The following is a 27,217-nucleotide window of genomic DNA, read 5'->3' on the forward strand; positions in this document are numbered from 1 at the left end:
CAAAGATGGCCGGTAAGCAGGTGTTGTATTTGTATATTTCCTCTTTGTTGTACAATATGTAATACATGTGTGGAGTGATGAATTTTGTGTGTGGAAAGTCAGGAGGTGACTGTGTGTTATGTAAAATATCTTGCAAGTTTTCAGACACTTAGCAGAATGCGCCCTAAATAACACAATCCTACGTAATACATGGTTCCTATTCTTACATTTGCTTGTGTTTCAGCTCTAATAACACCTATGAATTTCTGTATAATGCACCCATGCAGCCCCTACTGTCACTTAATGCTGTCACTCATTATCATTCACCCACTTATTATAACACTTATGTTCTATATGAACACTCCAAGGAAACCTGATAACAATTATCACATATAAATGGGAACTATTTGTAGTCTTGTGAATGTAAGTTTTCCATAGTGTCCTGTCCAAGATTTAAACCTGGGATCCAGTGCTGAAAAGGCCAGATTGCTAACCTCTGAGCCACAGTGCTACTACCCACAGTTCGACTAATTCTGCTCTTTCTTAACCTACAATTGCTAGTTATTTACTTAGATAGAAGCTGATTGTTATAAAAAAATACAAGTAAACAGGGAGAGTACAGGTGTACTTTACCATCGCCCTGTACAAAACATTTTCAGTTACATTCACAAATTGTTTATAAATATTCCTAGTCACTTTTTAAATGAAAATTAAATTAAAACTTCCAATTTTTCATCTCTTAATATTTTTTTTTTTTTCAGAGAACATGCAAAGTACACTTTAAACAAAAAATGCAGATTTTAACATGTGTGAAAAGTATCACACCTAAGATATCAATAATATAAATGTTTAATTGCTTTCCTGAGTGAGAATTTTATCACTTGCTGTTCTCTGTACGTGTAACCCAGTAAGGCTATAGAAATGATCTCTGCCTGGCTCTCACAGCAGACCCTGGTGACGTTTCATTGCCCTGTCTGCAGTATAAAATCCAGGCCAGGTTTTCACATGTGCTCCAGCACTAATACATACAAAAGTTATTAGGACTTTGTTGATACTTGAAAAAAATTGTTAAACTTAAAATATAATACAAAAGCATTACTTTATTTTGTTATGATCATAAAAAATTCATTAAAAATGAAGGTCTAGATTAGCAGTTTATAGACGTCTTTCACAAAGTATTCTTAAGAATTGATCTACCAGTTCATATGTAGGTCAAATATTAGCAGTTCAACTGGAGTGGTCCAATAATATAATTTCAGGGCCATTATTGTATTATATAGCCAATATTAAGGCCAATTATAAACTGATGAGCTGTAAAGTTTTATAAAATGAAGTTTATACACAGTTAGGGTATCACAGGTTGAATTCACATGGAGCAGCTACAGACCAGCTAACTGAAAGCCCCCATTATCTATCCCCTGCTATGGTAAGTGGCAAACACCTATCCTCTGAATGAATGGGAGTTCTTGCCATTAGGTAAAGCAGGGGCTAAGGGGGCAAAGCAGCTGGCAGCTAGCCAGTCTGTAGCTGCTCCATAAATAATCAGCCTGGGCACACGCATTTTTGAGGATGAAATGCTTGGGGGGTTATTTTATAGCATTGAATCTAACGTTCATTGGAACATTCACTAGTGGAGAATCTTCTAGGTCCATGTGTTTCAATGGCAGTAATTGATTGTCCACCAGGGAATGTTTTAGTGAAGTTTAGTGTTTTACTGCTTCATAATTAACCCCCTTGATGTTTTTTACACAGTCTCATTTTTTTATTTTTTATTTATTTTTTGTATTTCAGGATTTACATTGTGTATCAACTATATTTATATATATATTTTTAGATAATATGCACTTAATGTGCAAAATGAAAAATAACATCTGCTATCTTTTTTATTCTACAGGTTCCACACTTGACATGATATTGTTTATGAACATTTATAAGGTTTGTGGGGAGGAATTAAGGAAGTGTCCAACCACCCTTGTAGATTTTAACCTGTGCTAAAAAATAAAAGCTTAATCCAGCATAGGGAGGGTTAAAGATTCAGTGAGTGATGTCTTCCTATTGGACATATAACATTGCTGGGTGCAGGTATGTGATGATTTGTTCTTCCTTTGAGCTGTATGTATAAGAATGAGCTGTGCCCTGCATGCACAGCATTCCCTGATGATGTTACATTGCCCCGTCTGCAGTATGAAATCCAGGCCACGTTTTACCTGCTGATGTGACTGACTAAATGCTACAGCACTATTTCCCAGGAAGGCTTGTGTAATGCTCCAGATAGGGGAGAATGGTGGACATGCGCAGTACAGCCGCACAGCTCTATATCTTGTACATAGCCAGGCTGTAGTGGGCTGAGCTGGCACTACACCTGCAGCACCACAGTCAGAGGACAGCTCCACTCTGCAGCACCAGATCCAGGTAACATCAATCCATCCTTCTCCTTCTGTGGATTGCTGCTCACTCCCCATCACATCCATAGCTTACCAATGTCATCTGATGGTTGATTGCAGATCAAGGGCTGCAGGGTTTGCCTAGGAAGAAGAAGGCAATACAGCATTGTCAACCTATAGGCTGCAAGAAGGATTTCTGCAGGGGGGAACAGCAGAGATTCCAAGTTCTCTAAACTTCCAAGCACTTGACAAGGGCAGACATGGAAACCAAAGGTAAGGGATGTGCTGTTTGGGGTCACTTGTAAAACGTGTGCTCTCAGAAGGGAATCCAGAGGGAGACTGCAATGCTGTGCCTAAGTGTGCTGCTGGGTCAATAGGAATGAACATTTAGCTCAATGCAGTATTGCTGGATATATATGTGAGCTGAGGATGTCAAACATCTGTGTGTGTCATTGGGATGTGTGGTAGGCGAGGCACACAGGAGATGCTGCTGCTGCTGCTGCTGCTGGGTTGTGCATCATTAATATATGCAGTATGTCTAGGCAGGGTGCTCAGCCACTAACATCCAGGCTCCATACACTGTCTCAGCAAGGCATAGATTGACATCAAACTTCTGCCTTCTTCACTCATCTCTCCCAATAGCTCCCATATGTCTGTGGGGACTGGTCTATCCCTTGTCAGTATGCTGCTGCTATTCATTCACAGGTGATGGCGGATTTCTGGAAAGGTGTGTGTGAAACTTAGCTAAAAAACATGACGGTGTATTGACAGAGAGTGAAATACATGTAGGATGGTACTGATGCATGTTTATATTATACAAACCATAGGGCTCCACCAAAAAATAACCCCTCCCTTATAAATATCACACACTACTCAGTACTATCATAGTGATAAAAACCCTTAATGAAACAGACTATACAATTAACCAAGTGTTCTACCAAGAACAAATGTTAACAAAGTTCCCTGAAATACATTTAAATACACACACACTTTTATTTGTTAACATATTATTTATTTATATTTACTTGGTGTATTTATGTTTATAAATATATATTTTTATATTTACTATGTTAACCTAAAAACAAAATACATAAAACACAATGAGCTTAACAAATTTAGTTCTTAGACAATAATATAGGTGTTTATTATTATTGAGTCTATGTTCAAATCATTGATGCAGTCCCACATAAAAAAAAGTCTTACATCCACTTCACCTTTCTCCAATTTGCTGACTTGTGTCATTTTAGAAAGTAACCATTTAATAGAGGGTTTTGACATTTTAATATAAGTATTGCATATTGAAATCCTTTTAGCGGGCCCAATCTTAAGGAATTATGGTCCACACTTCACAATCACCAATTAATATTATTAATTTAGCAGGAAGATAAAAAAGCCTAACATTGTGTCATCATTTTGTTAAACAAAAACAACATAAAATAAAGTCACATTTAGATGTGCCCACACGGCATGCACCAGTATAAGAAGCTTGAATGTACTATGGATGGTGAGATGTGTCACATGGAGGTAGCGGCAGCATCAGTACTCTCCACTCAGCATGTTTCATCACCGGGACGTCATCAGAATCAGGAGACCTCAGTGCTGCTCTATAGTCCCTAAATGCTGACAAAATATTTACTCTTTTCTAAAAACTTCACATCAAGTCTCATGTCTGTAAGTAATAAATAATAATGTATTCTAAAAACATTTCAACTTTGAAATACACTCAAAACATTTTAATATTAAACACCAACAATAGTTTTTTTAACAATAGTCAGTGCTCATAGTATACAACAAATACTTTTATTTCATCTATTTCTATGGATGCCTTTTGCTTTACATTTAAATCCTACATTCCCTTTTAACTGTATCTGTACCAAGAAAATCTGGGATTCCCCAGATCACTATTAAGGTGGAAGCCATTAGACACTGTGATTTTTATAACCCCTCAATATATTGTGAACATATTCCTTTAACATCTGTCTTATAAACACTTGAAGACCGCTTAAAGACAATAATAATTGAATAATTTCTTAATTTCTATCCGTGATATTTGAGGTGAAGAGTTTACGCTTATTGGGTTATCCTGTACTGTCCTACAAGGTATACATCAGTTACAGGCAACAAAACTCCATATCTCCTTGGTAGATTGAATACCTTAAACATAAAGGTGCCTTCCTGTATATTTTTAGGTATAAGGGTAAGAGTGGCCCTAACACCCTATTGTCTTAAAAATGGGCAAGTACTTCTTAATTTTGTTTCTAATCCCCTATAGTGTACGTTAATGTCCTTTTCAAAAATGCAAATGTATGCATTATGTCTTTACTTTTTTGGGTTCAGATGGATCAGATTCTCTCCATCATTTTCCAGTACCTCTCTTTTGGGCCTGTTCTACTTCGCCTCCTTTATAAACTTTTCACCTAAATCTTTCAATAAGGTTTTAATTACCCCCTTTAATCCTCAAGTTTATCACAGTTTCTCCTCAATCCTACTAGTTGCTCTCCAGTTAGGATGGTGGCACTTTATGTTGATATGTAACCGTTTCAGTGTCCTATAAAAAAGTTTCCATAAAAATCTGATTTTTGTGTTTGTCATTAAAGTTTAAGTTAAGACTAAGCTAGACTAGGGGTACCCTTACTGCCCATTGCTTTTGCTATTTTCTGATCAAAAATATTTTCCTCCAAACTAACCAATGCTAAATCTAGACACTTTAAAATATATTTACCATGTGCTCATAATATATATGAGGGCTTATGTGTCCTCCATGCCAGTTATATGCCATCAGCATGTTTTATATACAGTTATGTCACAGATATGCAGTTTATCAAATAGTTTGCTGTAGATGCCACTAGGACTAAAAATTATATATTCTCTCACCCTTGAGGTAAGGGGGCCTATTCCATTTATTATCAGCTTGTGCATTGGGGTAGTTTATGTGTTGCCTTTGTGGGCAAATTATATAAAACATAAGAAGAGGTAAATGCATGGCTTTTTTTTTTTAGCATTCCAATTTCCTCATACAAGTTGGAAAGCACCAATGCTCTTTTTAAGTCTTTATAAACAAACACGACACAAATTTTGGGCTAGATAGGTTGCTTTGCCCTTGTTAAAAATATCTATATGTCAATCAATGTGTATGTATGTAGAAAATAAATATGACTATATACATAATGTTTAGGTATTTTGTAGACAAGATTTTTAGTATTGTTCATATTAAAGGTTGTGCTGAAAGTCAGCCATTATTCAAGACAGGAAGACATAACTTCTAGTCCATAGAAGTAACTGAAGGGGGGATCGAGGGCCTAAAAATTGCTTAGACTATTTGTTTTAAATGTTAAATGTTTAAAATGTGGATAGAAAAGTAAATATATATTGCATGGGACTGTAACCTTTGCTTTAAAGCAGTGTTTCTCGACGTTTGAACCATGGGTGAATTCCTTAAAATAACTTTCAGATCTTCAGGGAACCCTTGATATGATTACTATTTTCACAGCTCAATCACAGTACATTAGTGTGGAGGTCAGTAGGAGGAATGCCTCTTACATTGCTGGCCATTAAGAAGAATGCCCAGAAGAATTGCCCTTACATGAATTCAAAAAAACAATTGGTGTCAGTTAAACTGACCTGAGAAGAACAAACTGCTCATCATTCATAGAACCCCTAGCAACCTCTGGAGAACCCTATTTAAGAAACACTGCTTAAAATATAGACAAGTTAAGCTCTGTTCAAATTAGGACTACTTTGGGCCTGTGTTGATGAGCTTTGGGCTTGTGTCAAGGATATTACAGATGCTTCTGAGATCATTGAGAACTCATTGGAAAGTGCATTGACCTGCAGTTGACCAATTTCTGACCTGTTTCAAATGGGTTTTGTATTCCCATAGATTTGTATAGAAATGCAAAACCTATTTAAAATGAGAAAAAGTCTGTCGACACAGACCCTTTATTCTTGGAAGAAGATTGCACTGATGCACAGTTTGAAAAACACATTTCTAAGTACTCTCTTGCTGTGTCTTTTCTTTTGTATCTTTTGGTAGTTGCTGCATAGGACGCATAATCTGCAAGTGCAAAGTGGTCTATAGATTTCACTTTGAATAGCAGAACATATATATTTCCAAATTACTTGTGGTAGTTTTTCCTTCTGAGAAGTTTGTATAATGGATAAATGGATGTTGTTTTATTTATCCATTGCATAACAGATGGTTTATCATTGGTATATATAATTTGGGCCTTGTCTTTTTTTTTCTGCTCAACACTGCTTATGCATAGTGGAACATTTTTTACTTTTAACAATGTTGTTGTTGTAATAAAGCATTATTGTAAGCTGTTCATACACTGGTAAATGAAAAGGTTCGCAATTAGGTAAACAACCAATATTTCCCTTATATCATTTACCTTTATGCAATTCTTGATATTGATCAATCATCATCGATCATCGAATCTTGTTTGGAAATGTTTTTGTAGGGGTACAAGCTCTATTCCTTAATAACAGGCAATGTAAACACTCAGCCCTATCTTTAAGGTATACAGCGGGAAGCTCTTCTGCTGGGTCCCTGTGGTTAGGGATCACATCACATTGTATTCGTACAAAACCCCCCAGTCATTGACGCTAGTTTATTCTACTCAGCCATACAAAACATTTTAAAAAATGCGCTAAAACCAAGGTCACATGACACTTTATCCGCAACCTTCTCTCTTCTGTTTATTTCCAGACAGGTCCTTCTTTGGGTGCCTACGCCACTCACTGTGTGATGTGGACACTTGCTATTGGCTGTCCAGTGATAGAGTGCTGTAACAATTTATTAGAGAACTGACATCAGTACGGGAAGGGACCTGGACAGTGGATTTAGGGGAGTTTTCATTGTGGAACAACAAAAGGCACTTTAAAATTTGCATGGTCCAGATTGGAATTAAAATGGAAAGAGGGTCAAACATCAGAAAGTGCAAAGTGTGTCACTGCACAAAGGCCCCTCGTCAGCCAACAGGAGCCAAAAGTCATTTCAGCACATGGGGCCACTTTTGGCTACATCTGCCACTGAGTAGAAGTGTGGTGTACACAAAATATATTCTATATTTGTCTGTGTCTGACACATTGGCAGTAAGTTGGAATTATGCAGAGCCTGTACGTATCTCCACCATTGCATTATGGTGACTAATGAGAAGTGAGCAGCGAGTTCTAGCTAGGACATGCCAAGAAAGAGGAATGGTGACACAGCTCCTATTTGTTTTGCATCCATGGCATTTTCAAACCATCAGGAGGCCTTAAACTGTAAAGTGTATTTGTTTGGTATTTTGTATAGATAAATTCTGTATATGTGACTTGTTAACATTCAGTATTTTGCAGAATCTTTGTTTAGGGACCTATGTAGGTCAGTTAATTCTGTACTGTTGTCATTGAGTTAAATTACCTTCACCATTTGGTAAAAGCCAAGGATGTCAAGGCTTCCTAATATTTCATTAATAGTGACAGTGCCCCTGTTAGGTTTACCTGTGAGTGATATCAGTTCCTCCAAATAATATGCAGCATGTGAGTTGGGAAATGGCATGGTTGTCAAACCATATTTTATTTTTCAATAAAGGAATGGTAATAATCTACATCCTAAATTGTTTTAACAGGACTTCAGGATGCTTTATTTTGAAGCCTATTAGGGATTTGCTAACCAAAAGAAAGTTATGGGCAGAGTATTATCTGTCTCATTGCTAGCCTCAGCTTGCTTGTTAATAAACTGTCTGTGACCCCTACCACCCCATATCGCAGAACGCTTCAAGTATTGGTAATCCCAATAGATTGCATACAGTTATTGTTTTTTTTTCCCCCCCCCCCCCCCCACCGGGTACAATGTGAGCTTGTTCCCCAAAGTGCCATGATTCACTTTTCAAATGGGTTTTGCTGACTACTATCCACTAAAATCTCATAATTTACATGACTCAAATTAAGGTATATACTGTTGCAGACCAACAACAACACATATCTTGTTAATTAAAATTCAGATGTTAATGATTAAGACCATAAGTACAATAGTGGTAACCACCTAAAATAAATAAACCACTATAGGGCTGAAAGTGAAATAAAACCACTGAGTAAAACAAGCCAAGACTACATTACCTTTTGGGTGGCCTGGGTTTAAAACTCCACTTAATTTGCTAGTCCACCTCAGATATAACACACTTGTTGGTTTGTGGTTGCCCGCTCCCCGCACCACATGTTGTGGTGCCAACTTGTATATATTTACAGGATAAAGTAGCTGGTGGGAAGAACATAAACATGTGCTAGGGAAACCCAATATAAGACACACTCAAAAGTATGGGGATACCTGCAGCGGCTAGGGATCAGCAACACTGTGTTCTAATTTATAAGCCACCAAGAAGGTAAATATATAGCATTTTTTATATTTTATTTTCTCATCTTGTTATATCTCAATTGTTTTGTACTGTCTGCATTGGACATAAGACCAGGAGTGACAATTGTCAAGGGGAATTTACTCTTATTTTGGAGATTTTCTTCTCCTGATGTCTCTCTAGGGATGGAAAATTCTGGAATAACTTAGACAGGAAATTATGACTTAGGCTTTTACCTCCTTCAAATCAAGGTCCCTTTATTGATCCTTTCTTTTACATCATGTTTATATGCAGGAAATTGTACACCTCCCACTGTACTTCTTGGCCAATATTTAATCAAAGCGCTCTGGGTCTAATACTTCTAATGCCGCTATGGCATCCCTGCCTTCTTCATTCATACAAAGCAAAGCCACAGGTTATTTGTGTGAACAGGCCCTAAAAAAAGCTACACTGAATATTTTCAGCATTATTAGAGTGGGCATGTGTCCGAACCTCACTGTAATTTGGGATTTTTCAATACTGTTCCCTGGTATTCTTTGTTGAACACTATTTGCAAATTTCTCAGTGTAGTCAATGATTTTTATTACAGGCAACCTGGTACTGGGTTTTCGAGTCTGTGACTTAGATGTGGCTTTCTCTTGGTATTCCCTGATGCATGGAGCTTGTTTCAAGGATGCTGCTGATTTATTAAACACTGTCAGAGTGCTGTATACTTCCTATTTGCCAGACATGAAATCTTTCCACTTCATAAGCTTTGGTATACACACATATGACTGCCCTTTGGCCAGCTGTCATTGACAAAAATACACTTTGGTTTACCCCCTTTGGTCTAGTAATCTGTCTATGATATAGGAGCTTTGCAGATCTATTCTAGAGCAATTAATTACTTTTAATCACACCCTTTTTGTTGGCATGGGCTCATATGTTTCTGTTAGTATATACCAATCACTGCAGATAAGTTAGCATGGTTTATTTGTAGCCTGTCAAATTGTAGCCTTACATTGGTGGTATCTGTGTTATATTGGTGTTATAGTATTTTTTTTGTCCATAAAACCCTAGGCATTTGGATGGCAGTAATCCCCAAAACCTAATTACTGTTGTCTTTAAATATAATTTGTGGTCTCTATGGCTGACCCACCTTCTTACATCCCCTGCATAGTCCTATTGGCCAACAAGGATATTTTCTATTTATACATTTATATTGTGCTAATATCTTCTGAAGTGCTTAGCAGAGTCCATACTCATGTCACCATCTGTTTCCAAAAAGGGTTTGCAATGAAATGCCCATAGTCAGATGTCATACGTCTAAGGCTAATTTGGGAGGCAGTCAGTTAACCTACCAGTATGTTTTGAAATGTGGAAGGAAATTGGTGTGAAACCCACTCAAAACTCTATTGGGCCCTCTTGGTACATTAACAGAGCAAACTTTATGAACCAAGAAAACTAGCAATAAGCTAACGTCATAGTATAGTGTTACATGTGTTATTTTATATTGCAACTTGCTACTACAAGTTCATATTAAAGTGCATGTGTACACAAAACTATTTTTAATAAAAGAGCTTTAAAACAAGACGTAATTTACCTTTCTAGTTGATATTAGGCCTTGTTTATACACAATACACACATCAAAATGCAGGTTAGGTTACTTGGCATTGTTGTCAATGGGTCTGGTTTACAACACATGCTATGTGGTGCGTCATGAAAAATAGTTCAGGTACGTTGTCTACCAAATAACCCTTTGTGACTCTCTTTCAGTGTTTTTGGACTCAAAAATATGTTTTTTTTGTGGGGGGAGGGGGGTTCTGCTGTGCTGGTTCCAGAGGTTTAAGTAGGGGAGCCTTAGAAGTAGAAAGTCCCTAAAAGATGACACAATATTTAAAGAAATGCTAATAGTTTTAATAAACAATAAATCAGAATTTTCACCATGTGACAGAGGTATGGCAAAGATTGTAAAAGAGATATGGCACCTTGAAAAAAGATGGTTTCCCATCGATTGGCAGATTTTTGGGCCCCATGAGCCCCAGCACAAAGCCTGTGGTTTCTTATGGACTAATTGTCACAAGTAGCCACCACCAGCTTCAGAATACTCAATTGAATCACTGTTAACTCCCTGACTTCTCTGTCAACCTTCCTAGCAGTGAATTCTAGCCCGCTAATGGTGGCTATTTTTGGGGGTGCTCCATTGGCACCAGAACTTCTGAAAATCCTGACAGTACTGAATTTTTTGTTTCAGGCTGCCAACGCTAAACCACTATTTTTTAATTGGAATGTGTGCTTGTTTCAGTTGTCTATTGGTCTTCCTATCTAGATTGGCTTCCCAAAAGACAGCTGAAGAAGCACTTAGGGTTTATATTCAGTTTATTAGCTTTATCCTTCTGTGTGGTTGTTTTAATTTTGGTGTAATGCACGTCATTCATTTATTTTTTCATATCATATAATTTATTTATTTTTTGTACAACTCATTCCTTTTTCAGTGCTGGAGTGTAAGTGTAAGTGTGGATAAAACTAACATCAATGGTAAAAACAGAAACAAAAGGGAACTGAATGATTTGTAATATTAAGTGTAGTGTCACATCTACACCTTTTATTTGGTAAGCTGAAGTGTACATCAGTTTGCTATAGTTCTATATGTGAATTGCTTTTCTCTGGCACATGAGAATTGTTCCACAAATCGCTGCATCTAGCATTTCTGAGCAGATTGTTCTCTTGTGCTCATTATACGCTTCCTCAGCTCCACATTGAATTACTTGCTGTGAAGTTCTTTGATAGCATTGTTGTGTTTTTGTACTCTAATCCAGCTACACCTTTATCTATGTAAAATATATAAATATTTAAATATATATATATATATATATATATATATATATATTATATATATATATATATATATATATATATATATATTGTAGAGGGAGGAAAAGAATCCTCTGAATTTGGCATTCTGTAGCTCAATTTCAACTGTAAGAGGGATTAAAGGGTTGGGATAAGGCAGGCACTCCAGTCCAGGAATTGAGGATTGCTGGGAAGCACCTGGCCGATGCTAAAAAGAAGCCTGTCTTTGACACTGGGGGAGTTGCAGCCAGAGGCCAGGTGTGGTTCAGGCAGAAAGGCTGTGTGATGCTGGGAGAAGGTCTCCCACAGTTTAGGTTTGGTAGACCACCAACTCTGGAGGGAAGCTTTGACACTGAACCCCTGGGAGGGAAAACTTGCTTTCTTTGTTTTGGAGCGCCCTGAAAGTGGAACTAAAGCTTAATGTGAACTGTTGCAAGCCTGTTGCTACAAGCAATCCCCCACAGCAAGTTCACAATATAAATCTATTAGAGTAGTAAAACTGAAAATCCTGTCTTTACAAAATACCTACAGTTATAAGTGTGGTCACATTTATTTTATTACTAGACATCTAATATGCACAGAAAAATAATTCAAATTGAGGTATAACAAGACTAAAAACAAACTGCACCATTTAAATAAAATAAGGCAAGATACATCCCATATTCAGTGCATAGCTTTACTGCTAATCAATTAATCTTCCAAGGACCACTTACTATAAATGGGTGAGCTTACTGTGGCCATACTTTCCATGTGATGTTGTTACGGAGAGGTCGCCAAAGGGAGAGACGGCCTGATTTATTAAAGCACTCCAAGACTGGAGATAGACTATAATAGGAGACCTTGGGTGATTCAGCAAACCTGGAAAAGATTTCTTAACATCAATGCCTATTTGGCAAATGTTTTCAACCCTGGACCAAATCCACTCGAAGTTTGATAGATGAGGCCCACTGTGCTATACTGTTCAGCATGGTGCCTGATGTCAGTGCCTGATGTCATTGCTCCGCTTACTATGCATTTTATTTTACATTCTTCAACCCTGCAAATAACAAAATCACCACCATTTATGTGTTTTTGCATGGTATAGTAAATATTATAAAAATGTTAGACAGGGCCTCTCTAATTCTCAGATTACTATCATTTTTTTTATTTCTTTGATTATTGTCATTATTTGATTACTAGACAGTGTAAGCGGCACAGACAATTATTCATGTATGTATATGGCTTGAATTAGTTGGCTTCACAGTTCTCTACACCCAAATAAGTTTGTTCATTATTCATCTGGTTTCCTGGATACTCAATGCAGAGGTGGGGTGGTCTACCACCTCTGCCTTAATAGACTTGCATCGTTTTTTTGTCTAAAAATGCTTTAATAAGCATTTGCAACTGCCTGTACAGGCATTTTAGGTGTTTTGTAATGCATATTTTTTTATAAAAAAAACTTGAATTTCAAACACAGTTGCAAATACCTGTATTAGCATTTGCAAATGCCTGCAAAAACCAGGCAGTTTTGCCTGAAAACGATCCTGAATGCCTAGCAGGGCAAATTATTATTTATTATTATTACACAGTATTTATATAGTGCCATCATATTATGCAGCGCTGTATAAAAATCCATAGTCATGTGACTAGCTTTCTCTCAATGGGGCCCACAATCTAATGTCCGTACCTCAGTCATATGTTTTTAGTACAGTCTAAGGTCAATTTGGGGGTAGCCAATTAACCTAACTGCATGTTTTTGAGATGTGGGAGGCAACCGGAGTACCCGGAGGAAACCCTTTCAAACACGGGGAAAACCTGTAAACTCCAACCAGATAGTGACCTGGCTGAAATCTGAACTGGGGACCCAGCACTGCAAAGGCCAGAGCACCCCAGGACCGGTAACGCCCATGCTTTTTTAGAAAAAAAGCATGGGCGCTACCGTGTTTTAAAGTGTGTTTTCTACTTGTTTTGGCCATTTTTGATGATTTTATAAGACAACATAGTTTGGAGGTCCAAAAAACGGTGCTTTGGTCAAATGCTTACAAGCTCTACCTACTCTGTATTTTTATTTCTAATTAGAAGACATCTTATGACTTGAATTGTTGTGGCTGCTATTTCTGCCAGTTCGAACAGGCTTAATGTCTTTAAAAGCATGTGTCATTGCACAAAGTTCCTGAAAAGGCATTTTTTGCCTTACAAAAATAAAATAAATCACATTAGGGTGTCTCTGTTGTATGTAAGCCAGGATCAAAAACAGTTCTTTAGCCAACTATGAACTCCCAGAGTGCACTGTTACTGAGGCTGTTTGTCATAAATTGTATGGTACCATAACACTGCATACAGCTTTAAATGCCCAAGTTTTTAAATATTTTACTGTTAACCTCAAAGCCACATGGCAGTTTTCTAATTTTGTCATTGGTTTATGTTCCTCATAGCAGTGACCATCTTTTATTTGACAATACCATGCATATTAGCCCTGCAAATGACCAGAATCAAATTTGATTCCCTCATATAGACTTTAATGGGGTTCAGTTTAGTTATTTTTAGCTCAATTTGTAAAGCAGCCCATACATTAAACCTAGATCCAACTGATCATCCCTCTCTGTTAGTAGAGCAATTTTGATAGGTGCTTGAATTGGGGGATCTCAGAGGTCCCTTTCCGACCACAACCAGCTGCCACACCTCCCCCATCCCTTCTTTTTCCCATATCTCTTTTCTTCCTTCCCCAATAACCACCAAATACCACTTTGCAGTTTAAATGTCTTTAGCAGCTGTTTTTTACAATAATTTATTATAAGCAATAGAAAACACGAATAATTAACATCATTCACATCCTTAAGAACATTAACATTGTTAACCCATATTGAAAACAACTTAGGTATTAGGTCCTCAAAGGCATCCCATATCACCACACATTTTTAGGGCTGCCACCTTCGCGCTCTTGCTCCCAGCTGCACTTTACCGACTCATGAACAATACTAGACCCCCAGCAGCCTCACCAACCTCCCCACTTGTAGTTTCATCTCTCTTCTACCACTACATCGGGGACACTACACCTAAGATGGTTCCCTGAAACACCAAGAATGACACCCTTTCAGGACTGCCCCTGAGGATCTTCCAACTGCCAACCCCTACCTACCCCCAAAATCCCAGAACAACTACCCCAACTATCCCTCAGCTGCCAAAAAGTGGCGGACAGGGTCCTCTTCTATCTCTTCTGTCCCTCTTAACGGTCCTCTGTTCTTCCCCTCCTCCCTTTCTAAACCCATTCCACCTCGCTCCCTTTTGAATTCACCATTTCCGGCCTTTTATTACATAAAAATTGTGACTGCATGTCCTGAAAAGGTTTTAAAACCAAAGCCCAACATTCAGTCTTAAAACATGCTTGGAAGAACATGTAAAGCCCCTCAAAGCATTGGGCTTGTAAATTAATTGAAAATAAAACCTATCTTTGACAATGCCTTGCTTTCATGTGTTCCTGATAGTAAACTAGTCATTTCACATAATAGCAGATCAATAGAACGGAGGCACTGTCAGCATTAGAATGGTTATTATAGTAACTAACACGGTAATAGTACCACTATAATAAACTGAACTACCTTATAATACTCTGAACGACAATTTGGGCAGGAAAATATTTTTTTTATGGAGACAGAGGAAGATTTTAGCTGGGATAAATAGGAACTATTTCCTAAAGAAAAGTAAGAGAAATATTTGGCATATTCTGCAAAAGTAACCACATGTTACCAATAGGCCATACATCATCCTGTATCACTTTAGAACTGAAATGCCCTCTGATTGTCCTGCCAACAGCCTGTTCTCTCTAGATCTCTATTAAAGAGATGTCCCTGTGCTTGTGCGGAGTACCTGCATTGTATTTCCCTAATGTTTTATAAAAGTCCAGCCAAGTACATTCCATCTAAAATAAAAAGCAGAAAATGTGGTCTCTTCCTGCCTTGGCTCTTTCGTGTCCACTTATTAAATGCTGAGACAACATTTTTTACAGCAATTTTTTACAAAAAATAAAGTATATAGGAATTATACATATGCTTTTTTTATTAATGAAAAACACACTATGTATATTGCAGTAACCGCATCAAGCAAGGAGAACCTAAATAATGTTGCAGAAAAAAATGGACAATTTTAAACCTAAACTCCAAGCACAAATTCTTTTTTGTCAATAAGTTCCTCAATAGCCATAAAGGATATAAACTCACTTTGTAAGCACCACATGCCTTTGCAAATAGTTTTGACCTTGTGAAAATTAGTAATGACATAACTGTGCTACATGTAGCCTGTACAGAGAGGAGAGGCTGTTAGAGGTTGCCTGCAGAAAGCTAGGGAAGGAGGCAGATATAAGTCCAGTCACCCTGCACATGGAGACAGAACACCATTTACTTATTTTTATTACAAGAAGCTACTGCAGATAAGTAAAGTTCCATTCTAGATTACTGATCTGGGAGTATCTGGGATCTCTAATGATCATCATTTCCTACTTTATATGTGATTTTTTCATATTTCCGTCAATGCTTCCCTTACTGAGAACTTCCAGTTTGTAATACAACATTACTAGGGGTGGCTTTACATTTTTCCTGTAAGCAACACTGTTTTTACAATAATGATCACACCTTCTAATGGTTCTCTTGGAGACCAGTTGTGTGAATTCCCACTCTAGGACAATAATATAATGAGCCCCCCTTCTGGATGTAGAAGGACATGGCAAAAAAAAACATGCAATAAAGTTATTCGGCGCTACCTTAAAAATTGTCCTTCGACTACGTTAATGACATATGACTGTGGTTGGGACATTTGATTGTGAGCTTCTTTGAGGGACAGTTAGTGATATGACTATGGACTTTTTAAAGAGCTGCATAATATGTCCGGACTATAATAATACTGGCTAATAATAATAATAATGGGCACCTCAGACTCTTGGTCTTTTCTGTTTCTCATTACAGACAACTAGGCAGACAAGGAGACTTTTAGTCTGACCCATCGATCGTATCCATGAAAATTACTAGAAGAACATGGATATTGAACTAAGCCACTAACCAACAAAACACAAAAATGAAACCTGTATTATCTGGTGTAGGAGTTGTATTTATTTCCATGCTGTCCTGTCATTTAGGCTTTACTCTCATCTATGCAGCCAAATGGGGTCTTATACATAGGCATCACTTTTTTTCTCTATAGTATACTTGCCATTACATTTGCATTTAGGACACCTAAATCACCACAATTGTCCCCCTTCCCTCTCTAGCTCTTAGAGTACAACACAACCCTATAATACAACTATATAGTTAATTACAAGTATCTGGAATCCAGTGAATTTCATGTATTTACACTAAGATCATTTATAATTATATATAGTTATTAAATACATAAGTGGATTTTCTGATTTGTTGTAAAGTTATCTAAAGTTCAGCATTAAACTATCAGGCTGGAATAGACATCAGATTGTACAAAAAATGGCCCAGAGTCTCCTTTTGAAGGCACTTGACTTTGCCAATGCAGCCTATTGACCCATGCAGCAGAGTTCTCTTGTTACTTCCAGTAAAAGGGGCAACCGGAATGTCGATACATATAGTGTTACAGCTACATCTGTATGAAAGTAGTCTATATTTAGTCATCATTTTACATGATATGTTAAAAAGGGAATTTGCTGCAAATTCAAAAACATACCAGCTTTTCCTTTAACCTTCAGCCTGGTAACAGTCAGCAATATTCTGTACCCAGATCATTATAAAGAACTGTATATAAACCTTGCTAATGAAGATATGCTTATGTATGAGTTCTGTGTTTATATATCCTACTCGATAACCTCTTGCATAATTTTATTCCATCCATTGGTAACAAATGTATATGAGTATGTATTGTTTTATGTTCTTTTGCTACAGTTTGCTCATGGTTACATTTATTCATGCATGGTCCATTAATTGGAAAACTAGATAGTTTAAAATATCATAACCGTCGGCAATCCTAGTTTAGCCTACAGTATCCAGCTATGCAAAAGTTTATTGGTTCATATAGTTTGCTGCCCTTGGCACAATTACAAATTAGTACCTTGCATATATGGAGCAAATGTTTAAACTGAATCAGTTTACCATTGAAAATGCTTTTGTTTAATAAATGCGTTTTGCTGATTTCTCAGAACACTTTCTCTAACATGATGATTCGACCACACAGTCACATTCACAGATACTCTGTACAACTGCTGTAATGGGAAAGTGAAGAAACCATTATGAAAATGAAGGCTGTCAGTGGATGTCTGTCTGACTGCATTTCTATAAATATGACTTCATCTGGATTTTTTAAAGTATTTGGGCAACACATAAAAATCTGTTTTGCGTTTCATTTGTAAAATTTACACACTCTGTGGCTAAATATTCAGAAAATTAAACACCTAATATTGTTGAGGTACTGTCAAAGTATTCCTAAAATAGAAAGGTGGTTAGTGCATATTTGAGTGCTTAGATTACTGCGATAATACTGTTAGCCATGTGGCAATATTTTATATTTCTTTTATTGCTGGCACAAGTAAAAACTCTGCGGTGATCTTTGTCTTTCGGAAATTCATAAAACGTATCAGTCCCTAAGTAATGGGACCAAGCCTCATATCTGGCTGTTCCATCATGGTTCTTACATTTTGCATTATATGTGGTATTTTTACTTTCAATTGGAACTAACCCTTTGCAATAAAAATTGCAGAAGGGACATGCAAATTCGCTTTTGCAATAAATTAAACTTACCTGCTTTTTTTGCAATTTTTCATTTACACTTACCTGTTTTGGGTGACAGTTCTTCGGCTACCCAGATTGGCCAGGCTGGGATAATGTGACTCCTGGGTATGGCACGTGGATGTTTATTTAGGGCTGCTGGGTTAGCCAACATATCCCCGCATCCTAAACTGATTACGAACAGTCAGGCAACTGCCTGCTTGCAGTTTTTTTTTGTGGAGCTCTAATTTTGCTTTAACATGCATTGTGCTCAGGAATGGGGTGGATGACATCTACACAAACTGGGTTCATGTTGAACTTAATGTATATGCCACTAGCCAAGATCAGGAACTAATGTACACAGTTGAACACAGTGAAGCTAATTTTTTTCAGCCCCTCTTTTCAAAGTCTGGATACTATGCATTTTAAACCTTAAAAAATGTCTACATGTTTTCATAGAGGTTGCAAGGTTTTCCAAGAAATATCCCATATGGTAAACAATACATTAGGAACCATTACCATTAATCATCTTGTCATTCTTTGAGTATGTGCTATACATGATTAATGTGATTTTTGCTGCACTACTTTGGACTGTTTGTATAATATTTTAATACAGAATACCAAGGGTATTGCTTTTATAGCTTGGTAGTGCTTTTATTTATAATAATGTTAATAGTTCATGTTTCAATATATTTGACATAATCATTACCAAGGTCTTCATTTGCACACTTCCCACCTAACATTGCTGCAACCCCAGTAACTATTAATATTTTACTTTTTGCAAATATAGATCACATTACCATATTGTTCAGTGATACAAGAGAAGCCAGATGGAGAATATCCCCTGATATTTCCTCACATATTCCACTTTTTGGTTAACAGGTGAACAATATCGAACTATACTGCCATGCCTATTGGATGATTTTGGCTTTCTTATGTTCCTGATACTTAACCAGTATAGTATAGAGTATATCATTGACCAACCCTTCCTCATCCCTCTGTTTTGTATGGCTTTTCATCTTAATTGGTCTAAAGGTATTTTTATCCCCGGCTTAATCATTGCTTTCTCAACTTTAATTATGGGAAACCTTGAATTTGAAAAAGCAAATCATTAGAAAATCTCTTGTGGCAAGAATAGGATTGTGAACACAGTGGAAAGAACAATGTTTAGCACAGCCACCGATCATATGTCTGGATTCACCAATAAAAGAATTGATGCTTGAAAGTTTGTGAACCTGTAAACATGTTCTATACTTTTATATAAATGTACCCTAAAACATCATCTGATTTTCAAAGTCCTAAAAGTGGATGAAGAAAACCTAGGTAAACAAATGAAAACAAAATATTGAAATATTGGTCCCCATAGTTTGCACATCCCAAATGTACAGTACAAGTATAATGGTTTGTGTCAGTTATTCGGTAGTAAGACCTAAGGACTTTATTTGTGGTTATATTGGTTTTATTGTGGTTTTATTGGTATGTATTAGGATTATCATATACGGTGAAATCAGAGTCCCATGTTTTCAGTCAATAGGATAACAATCAGATTAGAGTGAGAGACCCCGTTTCATTTAAAGAAGCAAATCCTGATCACACATACAACACATTTGTGGATATGTATCATGGCTCAAACAAAGGAGGGGTCAAGGACCTCAGAAAAAAAACTTCAGGGCTATGGTGATGCACCCTCAAGGATTTAGTCCATGACCGCTTTCACTCAGCTGATGTCCTTAGTTCTCTGTTAAAAGATACCTGGTGTCATTGACTGAAGGCATTCCCATGGGAGAACCCTGCATTTGTGAGCTTACAATCTGCAGGAATAGGAAAGAAATAAAAAGTAAAGAAATGACTGGAGATGTTGTGTCCCTGGAGATGGTGTGATCCTGCATGAAGCAGAACATTACAAGTGGCTGAGGGGAATGGCCTAGGTTAGATTCTAAGCTTTTCAGAAAATGTTTGTTTTGTTTGGTAGTTTGCCTTGAAATGGTATTTGAAACAAGCTCCCGCCATTGACCTCTGTAACTGCACATGCTGTGAAGGAACTCACCCTTAAAGTTAACATGAGTTGCAGTGAGATGGGAAAGAGGGGCACAATAAAGCACAAAGAAACAAAAATTTAAAAAACTGATACTTTAGACAATTAGTAAAAGGTTTACTAAGGTAAAACAATTTTGATACAGATCTTTAAATTAGACACAAGAACAGGGACAGCTGTGGAGTAAAAAACAGCAGGTTGGGTACAGTTGAAAACTATGCTTTAGGACTAGTGGCCCTGTGGAGTTTGTATGTGTGTCAAATAAAGTACATACCCATTGAATCATTGGCCATTTTGCTGCAATCTCAATCGCATGTGAAACATGACATTTGTTTGGGCTAATATAGAACAAAGAGTGAACATGGTCATTCATATTTCACCTTCAATTGTCTGGAGCAATCCGAGTAATGTAACTTGATTACTGATTGGCTTTTATTTATTACATCATCTTCTATTTTTCTTTTTTGCTTTATTATATTTGAACCTCTATTGATAACCAAATGTAAGCATGGCTGACAATCCATGCCACTTTCTTACTATGAGAGATATATTTTAATTTTTATTTATTGAGTGTGTAAATCTTGTCCAGGTTGCAGTAGACAAAGCAAAGGAGTCAGACAACATATAGAGAATAAGTAAAAACTGGTCCCTGTAAATCTAATACAACAAATATACTAAAAAATGAAAATTTTCATTTTAGGACAGAACATAAATCGATAAAGTAAGGAATAACATTTTTTGCATTATAGTGATTTACCACCCACCTATACAGCCCACTTGACTTTTTGTAAAGTTGTAATGCTGTTGCAATAATGCGGAGCTGGCATGCCACCCAGGGCATGTACTATTGTTAATATTTCAATGCTTGCTGCTAAGAACAGTTCGGCTTCCCTCCTGAAGACAATTAGCCATTGAAACATTCAATGTTCAAGTGCTGCACAGAGGTTAGATCCTGCTAACTGCGTTGGCTCATAGTGGAAATAATAATTTGTTAGGACGCTGCATGTTGAGCCATTTGCCTCTGCATATTTAATACAGAAGTGTTTTCATGTTCAAAGTGTTTTAGTGACAGCACAAAGATCAGTGCTTTACATTTTTTTTCTTTATTAACAGTTGTATAGTCCCCCAAGCAATATACCTACATGCCTAACTATATGTATTGTATGTTTGTATATATGAACCCAAGTCATCAAGTCAGACAAACTTTTCAGAGATGAGCATGATTTTTCTGTATTAATGTACTGGTAAACCTTTCTTTAGGAAAATATGAAGGCTGTCATTGCTGGCCTCCTTTTAAATATGGTTCTTGCTTAGCTTTTAGGCTAAGTTATTGCCTTCAGTACTTTTAAGGTCACTAACCTGGAATGTACATATCAGAACCGTCAGGGTAATGTACGGTGTTCCTACTGGTGTGGTGTTTCAGGTTGGTGATGCAAAGTATTGACAATAACAGCGTGCACATGTCTCTCAAGAGTTTTATTTGAATCTAGTATTTAAAAAAATATTTACATCATAGTTTTAATTTCCAGGTCAGATCTTATTGTGCTTGTGTGTGTCTACAAAGGGTGCTTTTTTTATTGTTCTTTTTTAAGTTTTTTTTCCCAGCAACAGAAATTCACACATCTTTGTGTTTTAGAGAGACCATAAAGATTTGTGACTTTTTAAAGAGTCACAAATCTTTATATGTATCAGAACCGGCATCTGGTTCCTAGAAATGTGCATGCAAGCTTGAATTGCTAGACCTTAAACACAATGCTATTTAGGTAGCAAGAGAGAGAGGAGGCACAGCGTTTGATTTGAGTTTAATATGAGATATGGGCTTTTGTGTCATGCAAACCTCTGATGCCTGAAGAATGGCGGGAAACCATTTAACATATAACAAACCATATAACATTTCCAGAATATCCTATCAATTTGTTTTATTTGTAATATATATATATATATATATATATATATATATATATTGAATTCATGAGATTCATTGAGGTAATAATGTGAGTGTTATTACAAAATGCTAAATGCTGGTTAATATTTTGCTTAGGATGGGAAAAAAAAGGAATATATCTAGTAGAGGCACACTAGACTCATACTAGTCAGAATGGGATATTAGGCATCAGGAAATGTAATCAATATGTTTGTCAAAACCCTCAAGACAGGAGAAAACACTTTCACAATGTTCAGCCGCAGTAAGTGATAACACTTTTTGGGAGAATGTGGAATATCTTGAATAAAGCTGCGTACACACCTGCAATTTTTCTCGTTGGAAAGGATCTTTCACGATCCTTTCCAACGAGAAAAGACTGCACGATGCATGAACGATGCTGTACATACAGCACCGTTCATGCTCTATGGAGAGGGGAGGGGGAGAGCGACGGAGCGGCACCCTGCTGCGCGCTCTCCCCTTCCCTTTCATTAGGATCGGTCATCGTCCATTGTCCATGGATCCGCCAGGACGGTCGTCGGACGATGGACGACGACCGACTGTACACACGGCAGATTTTCGCCCGATAATTGGCCGATACCGATTATCGGGCGAGAAAAATTTGCCGTGTGTACGCAGCTTAAGAATTGTAAAAACTTTTTTCACCATTGTTAAGATACAGGCTGCAGATACAGACTGGGCTGCTTAAGCTGCTTTGTGAGTGATCAAGCCCTGTATAAACCCATTTTCCTCTGTATTGTGGTTTAAGCATACTAATGCTTACTGTAATTTGATTTTTTTATATATTGTATAGTTGGCAGTTAATTGCTGGTGCCTAGGGACAGTGGCTGTTCATGTTTATCAGTGTGGATTGGGGGGAGATTGGTTACTGTATTCTTCACCCTAGGACCTCTGATTACATGAAATTGTATTACATTTTATGACCCTAAAATCTTTCTTTTAACTACTATCATATTTCAAAACATTGTATGAATTTTATTGTGCTATTCAGAGGCATATAGAAAAGACTGAATTTTAAAATGCATTTTTCTTTAATAAAATCTAAACACACTTTAAACTGGCTGCTTATGCAGTTGGAAAGCATTCCAATTTAGGTCTATGGAAGCAGTTCAGCAGCAGATAGGCCTAGGACATTGTTCTTCTGAAAAAGTGCAGTGCATCTACACTGTTTTCTGATGGCTAAACATAGAATTTGAAACTGTTCTCATTGGTTTCAATGGTGGTCAAGGCTTTAGGTGGTTCAGAATTGGTAAACTATCTAATAAAACAAAGACAAGATTTAGTAGAAGCTATACAACAGCTGCCAACACCCTAAGTGTCTATCACAGTCTAACAGAATTAGGTACTTCGAGTACAAAAGAAACCTACCATATCCAAATGATTATAACATGTGAACCCAACTATCTCTAATTGTTGGAGTGCCCTGTATGTAGGTGTATGGCAGTGTGCTGAGGATAATTCTGAATATGCAGTGTTAACATATGGCCATATACCTGTAGCATCTTATGAGTCCTTTAAAGTATGCTTTAAGCAAGTAAGTGTTTGGCATTTTTCACAGCAGAGGGGGGAGTGATCAGAGTGGGATTGCCTTGACATAGTAGGCCATTTTAAACATGTATTGCAATTTCTGTCTTTTATGAAAATGAGTGTTTGGAATATGAAGGGGAGTATGGCAGTGTGTATAACTGATTTGTATCTTCAGTGAGATCACAATTTGATGCTGCTTTCTTTTAGCCTCTCAATATTTCAGTGCATTTTGTAGCCTTTAGTTGAGCTAATCTGTGCTGGAGAGTTTCTTGTTTGATTTTCTGTTGCTGACCATTGCCTGTTCCCCGACCCATTGTTAATATGTCGCCTAGACCGACCTCTGCCTCTGCCTGGACCGACCTCTGCCTGTGACCCTGACTCTGCTTGTGCCTAATCCCTCTGTTCCTTGTTTGGTGAACTGATCACTGGTGTATGCCTTTGGCTTTGTACTCCGGATTTGCCTGGTAGTTCTTGGCTGCTTAATCTGTGGGCTCCTGGTCCTTTTTCAGACCATTCCCAGACACTATCCCTTGGGCATTAGGTCCTGGGGGCAAGCGTGTGCTTGGAGACGCAACTAGTCTCCCGAGGCTGAGCCAGAGCTTGCTTAAGGCGAAGAATGCATGTTAGATTGGAGGAATTGTGTCTGATAAGTACTGGTGCTGAGCAGGGCTTTACATTGGGCAATTCAAACTCATCCTTCAAGAGAAGGAAAAATATAAGCATAGAATACTTTACAGAAACTATTATGTTATATATTACTCAAAACTGAATGATGTTGCAGTAAATGTCAAGCTTGGTTCTTCTCTCCTGATCCTACCTTGGTCAGTAAGCCACCCATCACATTAGAGGTACAATATACCAGCCTGGGAGGTGAGTAGAGTGAGAACAAGTTAACATTTTCTTGTAAGCTTAGTTGTCTATCTATAAAATCTCTTTGTTTTTTATATGTATTTTTAATGAAGGTAGCTCCAGCTTCAGTTTTTTAACATTGGTATAAGGTTTGATTTTGATGAGTTTTACTTAAAATTCTGCCATAAGCTATTTTTAAAAGCCTATGCAACAATTTGATGAACTTCAAAGACCTGGAAGAGGAGGGACAAGAAGCAGGTGAGAGATTTCTGCCCCCCTTCTGACCACCTAGGCTTCAGGTAAGGTAAAAAGTACTGGTTAAAATCTGAGGGTTTTGTTTTTTAAGCAAAAAAAAACAACACCTAGAGCTTTGAGGCACCCCCCAGCCTTTTATTGAAATCAATTGTATTAAATGTTTTTAATTGTGTTGTTAAAGTTCTTGGTAAACAGTATTTTTTTTTTCACTAAAACTAATAACCTACAGAAGACTCCTTATCAATAATAATAATAATATTATTTGGACAAATGTAAAGACTAGATTCTTCGCCCAAATATTTCAAAGGTATTCAAACTTCTGTGAACATTAAAGAATGTTTTCTTTACCTGGCATTAACCAAACCCACCCACGTTTTCCCATTATTAGAGCTCAGCTTGCGTTGTCCAGATTTGTTGCATTTTCAGGATGTTCAGGTCTTGACTATGCTCTGTCAAGGGGGTCAAATTTAGCTTTAAAACAACTTGGTGAAACAGGCAGAAAAGATGGCATTTGTCTGTATTTAGGAATCCTGCTGCACTTTAATTATTATGTCAATATTCTAAGGATGGCCTTACATGAGGAAATGTTTACCTGGAAACCATGAGTGTTGGAACATCTGCCTGTTTTTGAATGTGTTGGGTCCCACAAGGATCCACCAAAATTGTTTCACCAATTCAATTGACAAATGTTAGTCATTAGTCAGCTTGACAATAAAGTTTTATCATCATTATCCACTGTAGCAATTCCAAAAAAACACTACCTTATTATATTCATATTTTAATAAACATTGTCTGAAATGGTTTCAGTATACCATAATTGCTGCTCAGATCTTTCTATGATGTTGCATTCTGCAGCTCTTGGCAGGTGGGCTTCGATATATTGTTTTCGTGTCTAGCTTGTTTGGCAATCCTGAGCATGAATATAAAGAGCCGCCCCTCCCGTATTTACTGCAATGCACATGTGGAGAACATAACAAATGAATATGAGTCAGACAGCTTGGCTTTACCTATCATCTCTCTTTGCTGTGTGATGTTATAAGATCTGTTTCATATAATCAGAGCTTTTTATACAGCTATGTAGCTGTTATTGCAACAATATTGGATCTGAAAATATTTCCCCAATAACATAGTAGTCTATTGCAGTAATAGTTCTGAAAAACTGCCTAACTCTTTAGATTAAAATTATTTTCTTATATATACAGCACTGACAAAGGTCATGTATATCAAAGATTTATTCAATTCAATTTTTAACTCCCTAGCGTTCTAATTCTGTCAGTTTTTTGATGCAAAAGTGATACCATTTTTTTTGCATAAAATTGTGTTGTTTATATTGTGGGCCTGTAATTCTTAGGATTAACTCCCAGGTATGATAATTATATTTATTTATTATAATTCCAATCATAAATTATGATATAATAAATAATTATAAATAACAATTATAAAAAATAATGAAATAATAGACCACAACAATGTAGTTTATAAAAAAAAAACAAATTTATCAAAAAATTTTCACTGAAATTTGTCCAAACAAGGGTGCAATATTATTGATAAATAATAATATAAATTAAATGCAGATTTAAAAAACAAAAATATTTACATTTCTAGTGGACATCCCAGGTGTGGTAGATTTTGAAGCAGGGTGCTGCACAAAGCCCAACATCACAGTCAGGACAGTAGAACCCGGTTTCTTTGCGTTTCTTCCTTCCTCTGTCATCAGTCTTTGAGCAGCAAACCACACACATCCTTGTAGGTGCTGCCTTTTTCGGGGTTGGTGGGATGTATTCAGTGAAGTGATGACCAGTTAGGCATTCTGGGTTGACAACGGTGGAAGCACGACGTCCAGGTGTATTCATAGCCACTGATGGTGTTTGGTCGTTCTTGATTATGGATTCCGAATCTTGCAAAATGAAGTCCGAATGATTCACAGGCCTCTGACTATTTTTTTGGTACAGAATGTAGGCATTACACAATCACTGCTCAACAAAATGCCTGAAAATCTTTTTGTAGTACTTCCGTAGCTGTTTCCTCATCGCTGGGTGGAACGTCATGGCTTGGTCAGCTCTGTCCACACCTCCCATGGTGTTGTAGTCAATCACCACCTGCGGCTTCATCACTTCTTTCCCACTTTTTGTGTGTACCAGAACGGTGGAGGCATCATGGACGGTACTCATCAGGCACACATCTTTCTTGTCACGCCATCTAAGCTTAGGCCATCATCTTTCCTTTCTGCCAGGCAACAATTTCTCCTGTCTTCAGCTTCCCTTTTGCAGTCAGTGATGGCAGGTTGCACCGGTTAGCCCTAACGGTTCCATACGCATCTGTTCTGTGTTGCAGAAGAAACTCATAAAGCTCAGGAGATGTGTAGAAGTTGTGACACAATAGCC

At 37.2% G+C, this 27,217-nt stretch overlaps 1 protein-coding gene across 1 annotated transcript in view; it reads left to right on the forward strand.

The window, feature by feature from the left end:
• The first annotated feature begins 2,271 nt into the window (after positions 1-2,271).
• Positions 2,272-27,217, forward strand: part of FGF12 (fibroblast growth factor 12) — a 264,552-nt gene continuing 239,606 nt past the window's right edge. Inside the window, exons 1-2 of the mRNA XM_072408230.1 lie at positions 2,272-2,391; positions 2,484-2,636. Of these exons, the coding sequence (XP_072264331.1) occupies positions 2,624-2,636 (13 nt within the window). The 5' untranslated portion in view covers positions 2,272-2,391; positions 2,484-2,623. The remainder of the gene's footprint in view (positions 2,392-2,483; positions 2,637-27,217) is intronic.

This window comes from Pyxicephalus adspersus, chromosome 4, assembly GCF_032062135.1.
Source record: "Pyxicephalus adspersus chromosome 4, UCB_Pads_2.0, whole genome shotgun sequence".
Lineage (NCBI taxonomy): Eukaryota > Metazoa > Chordata > Amphibia > Anura > Pyxicephalidae > Pyxicephalus > Pyxicephalus adspersus.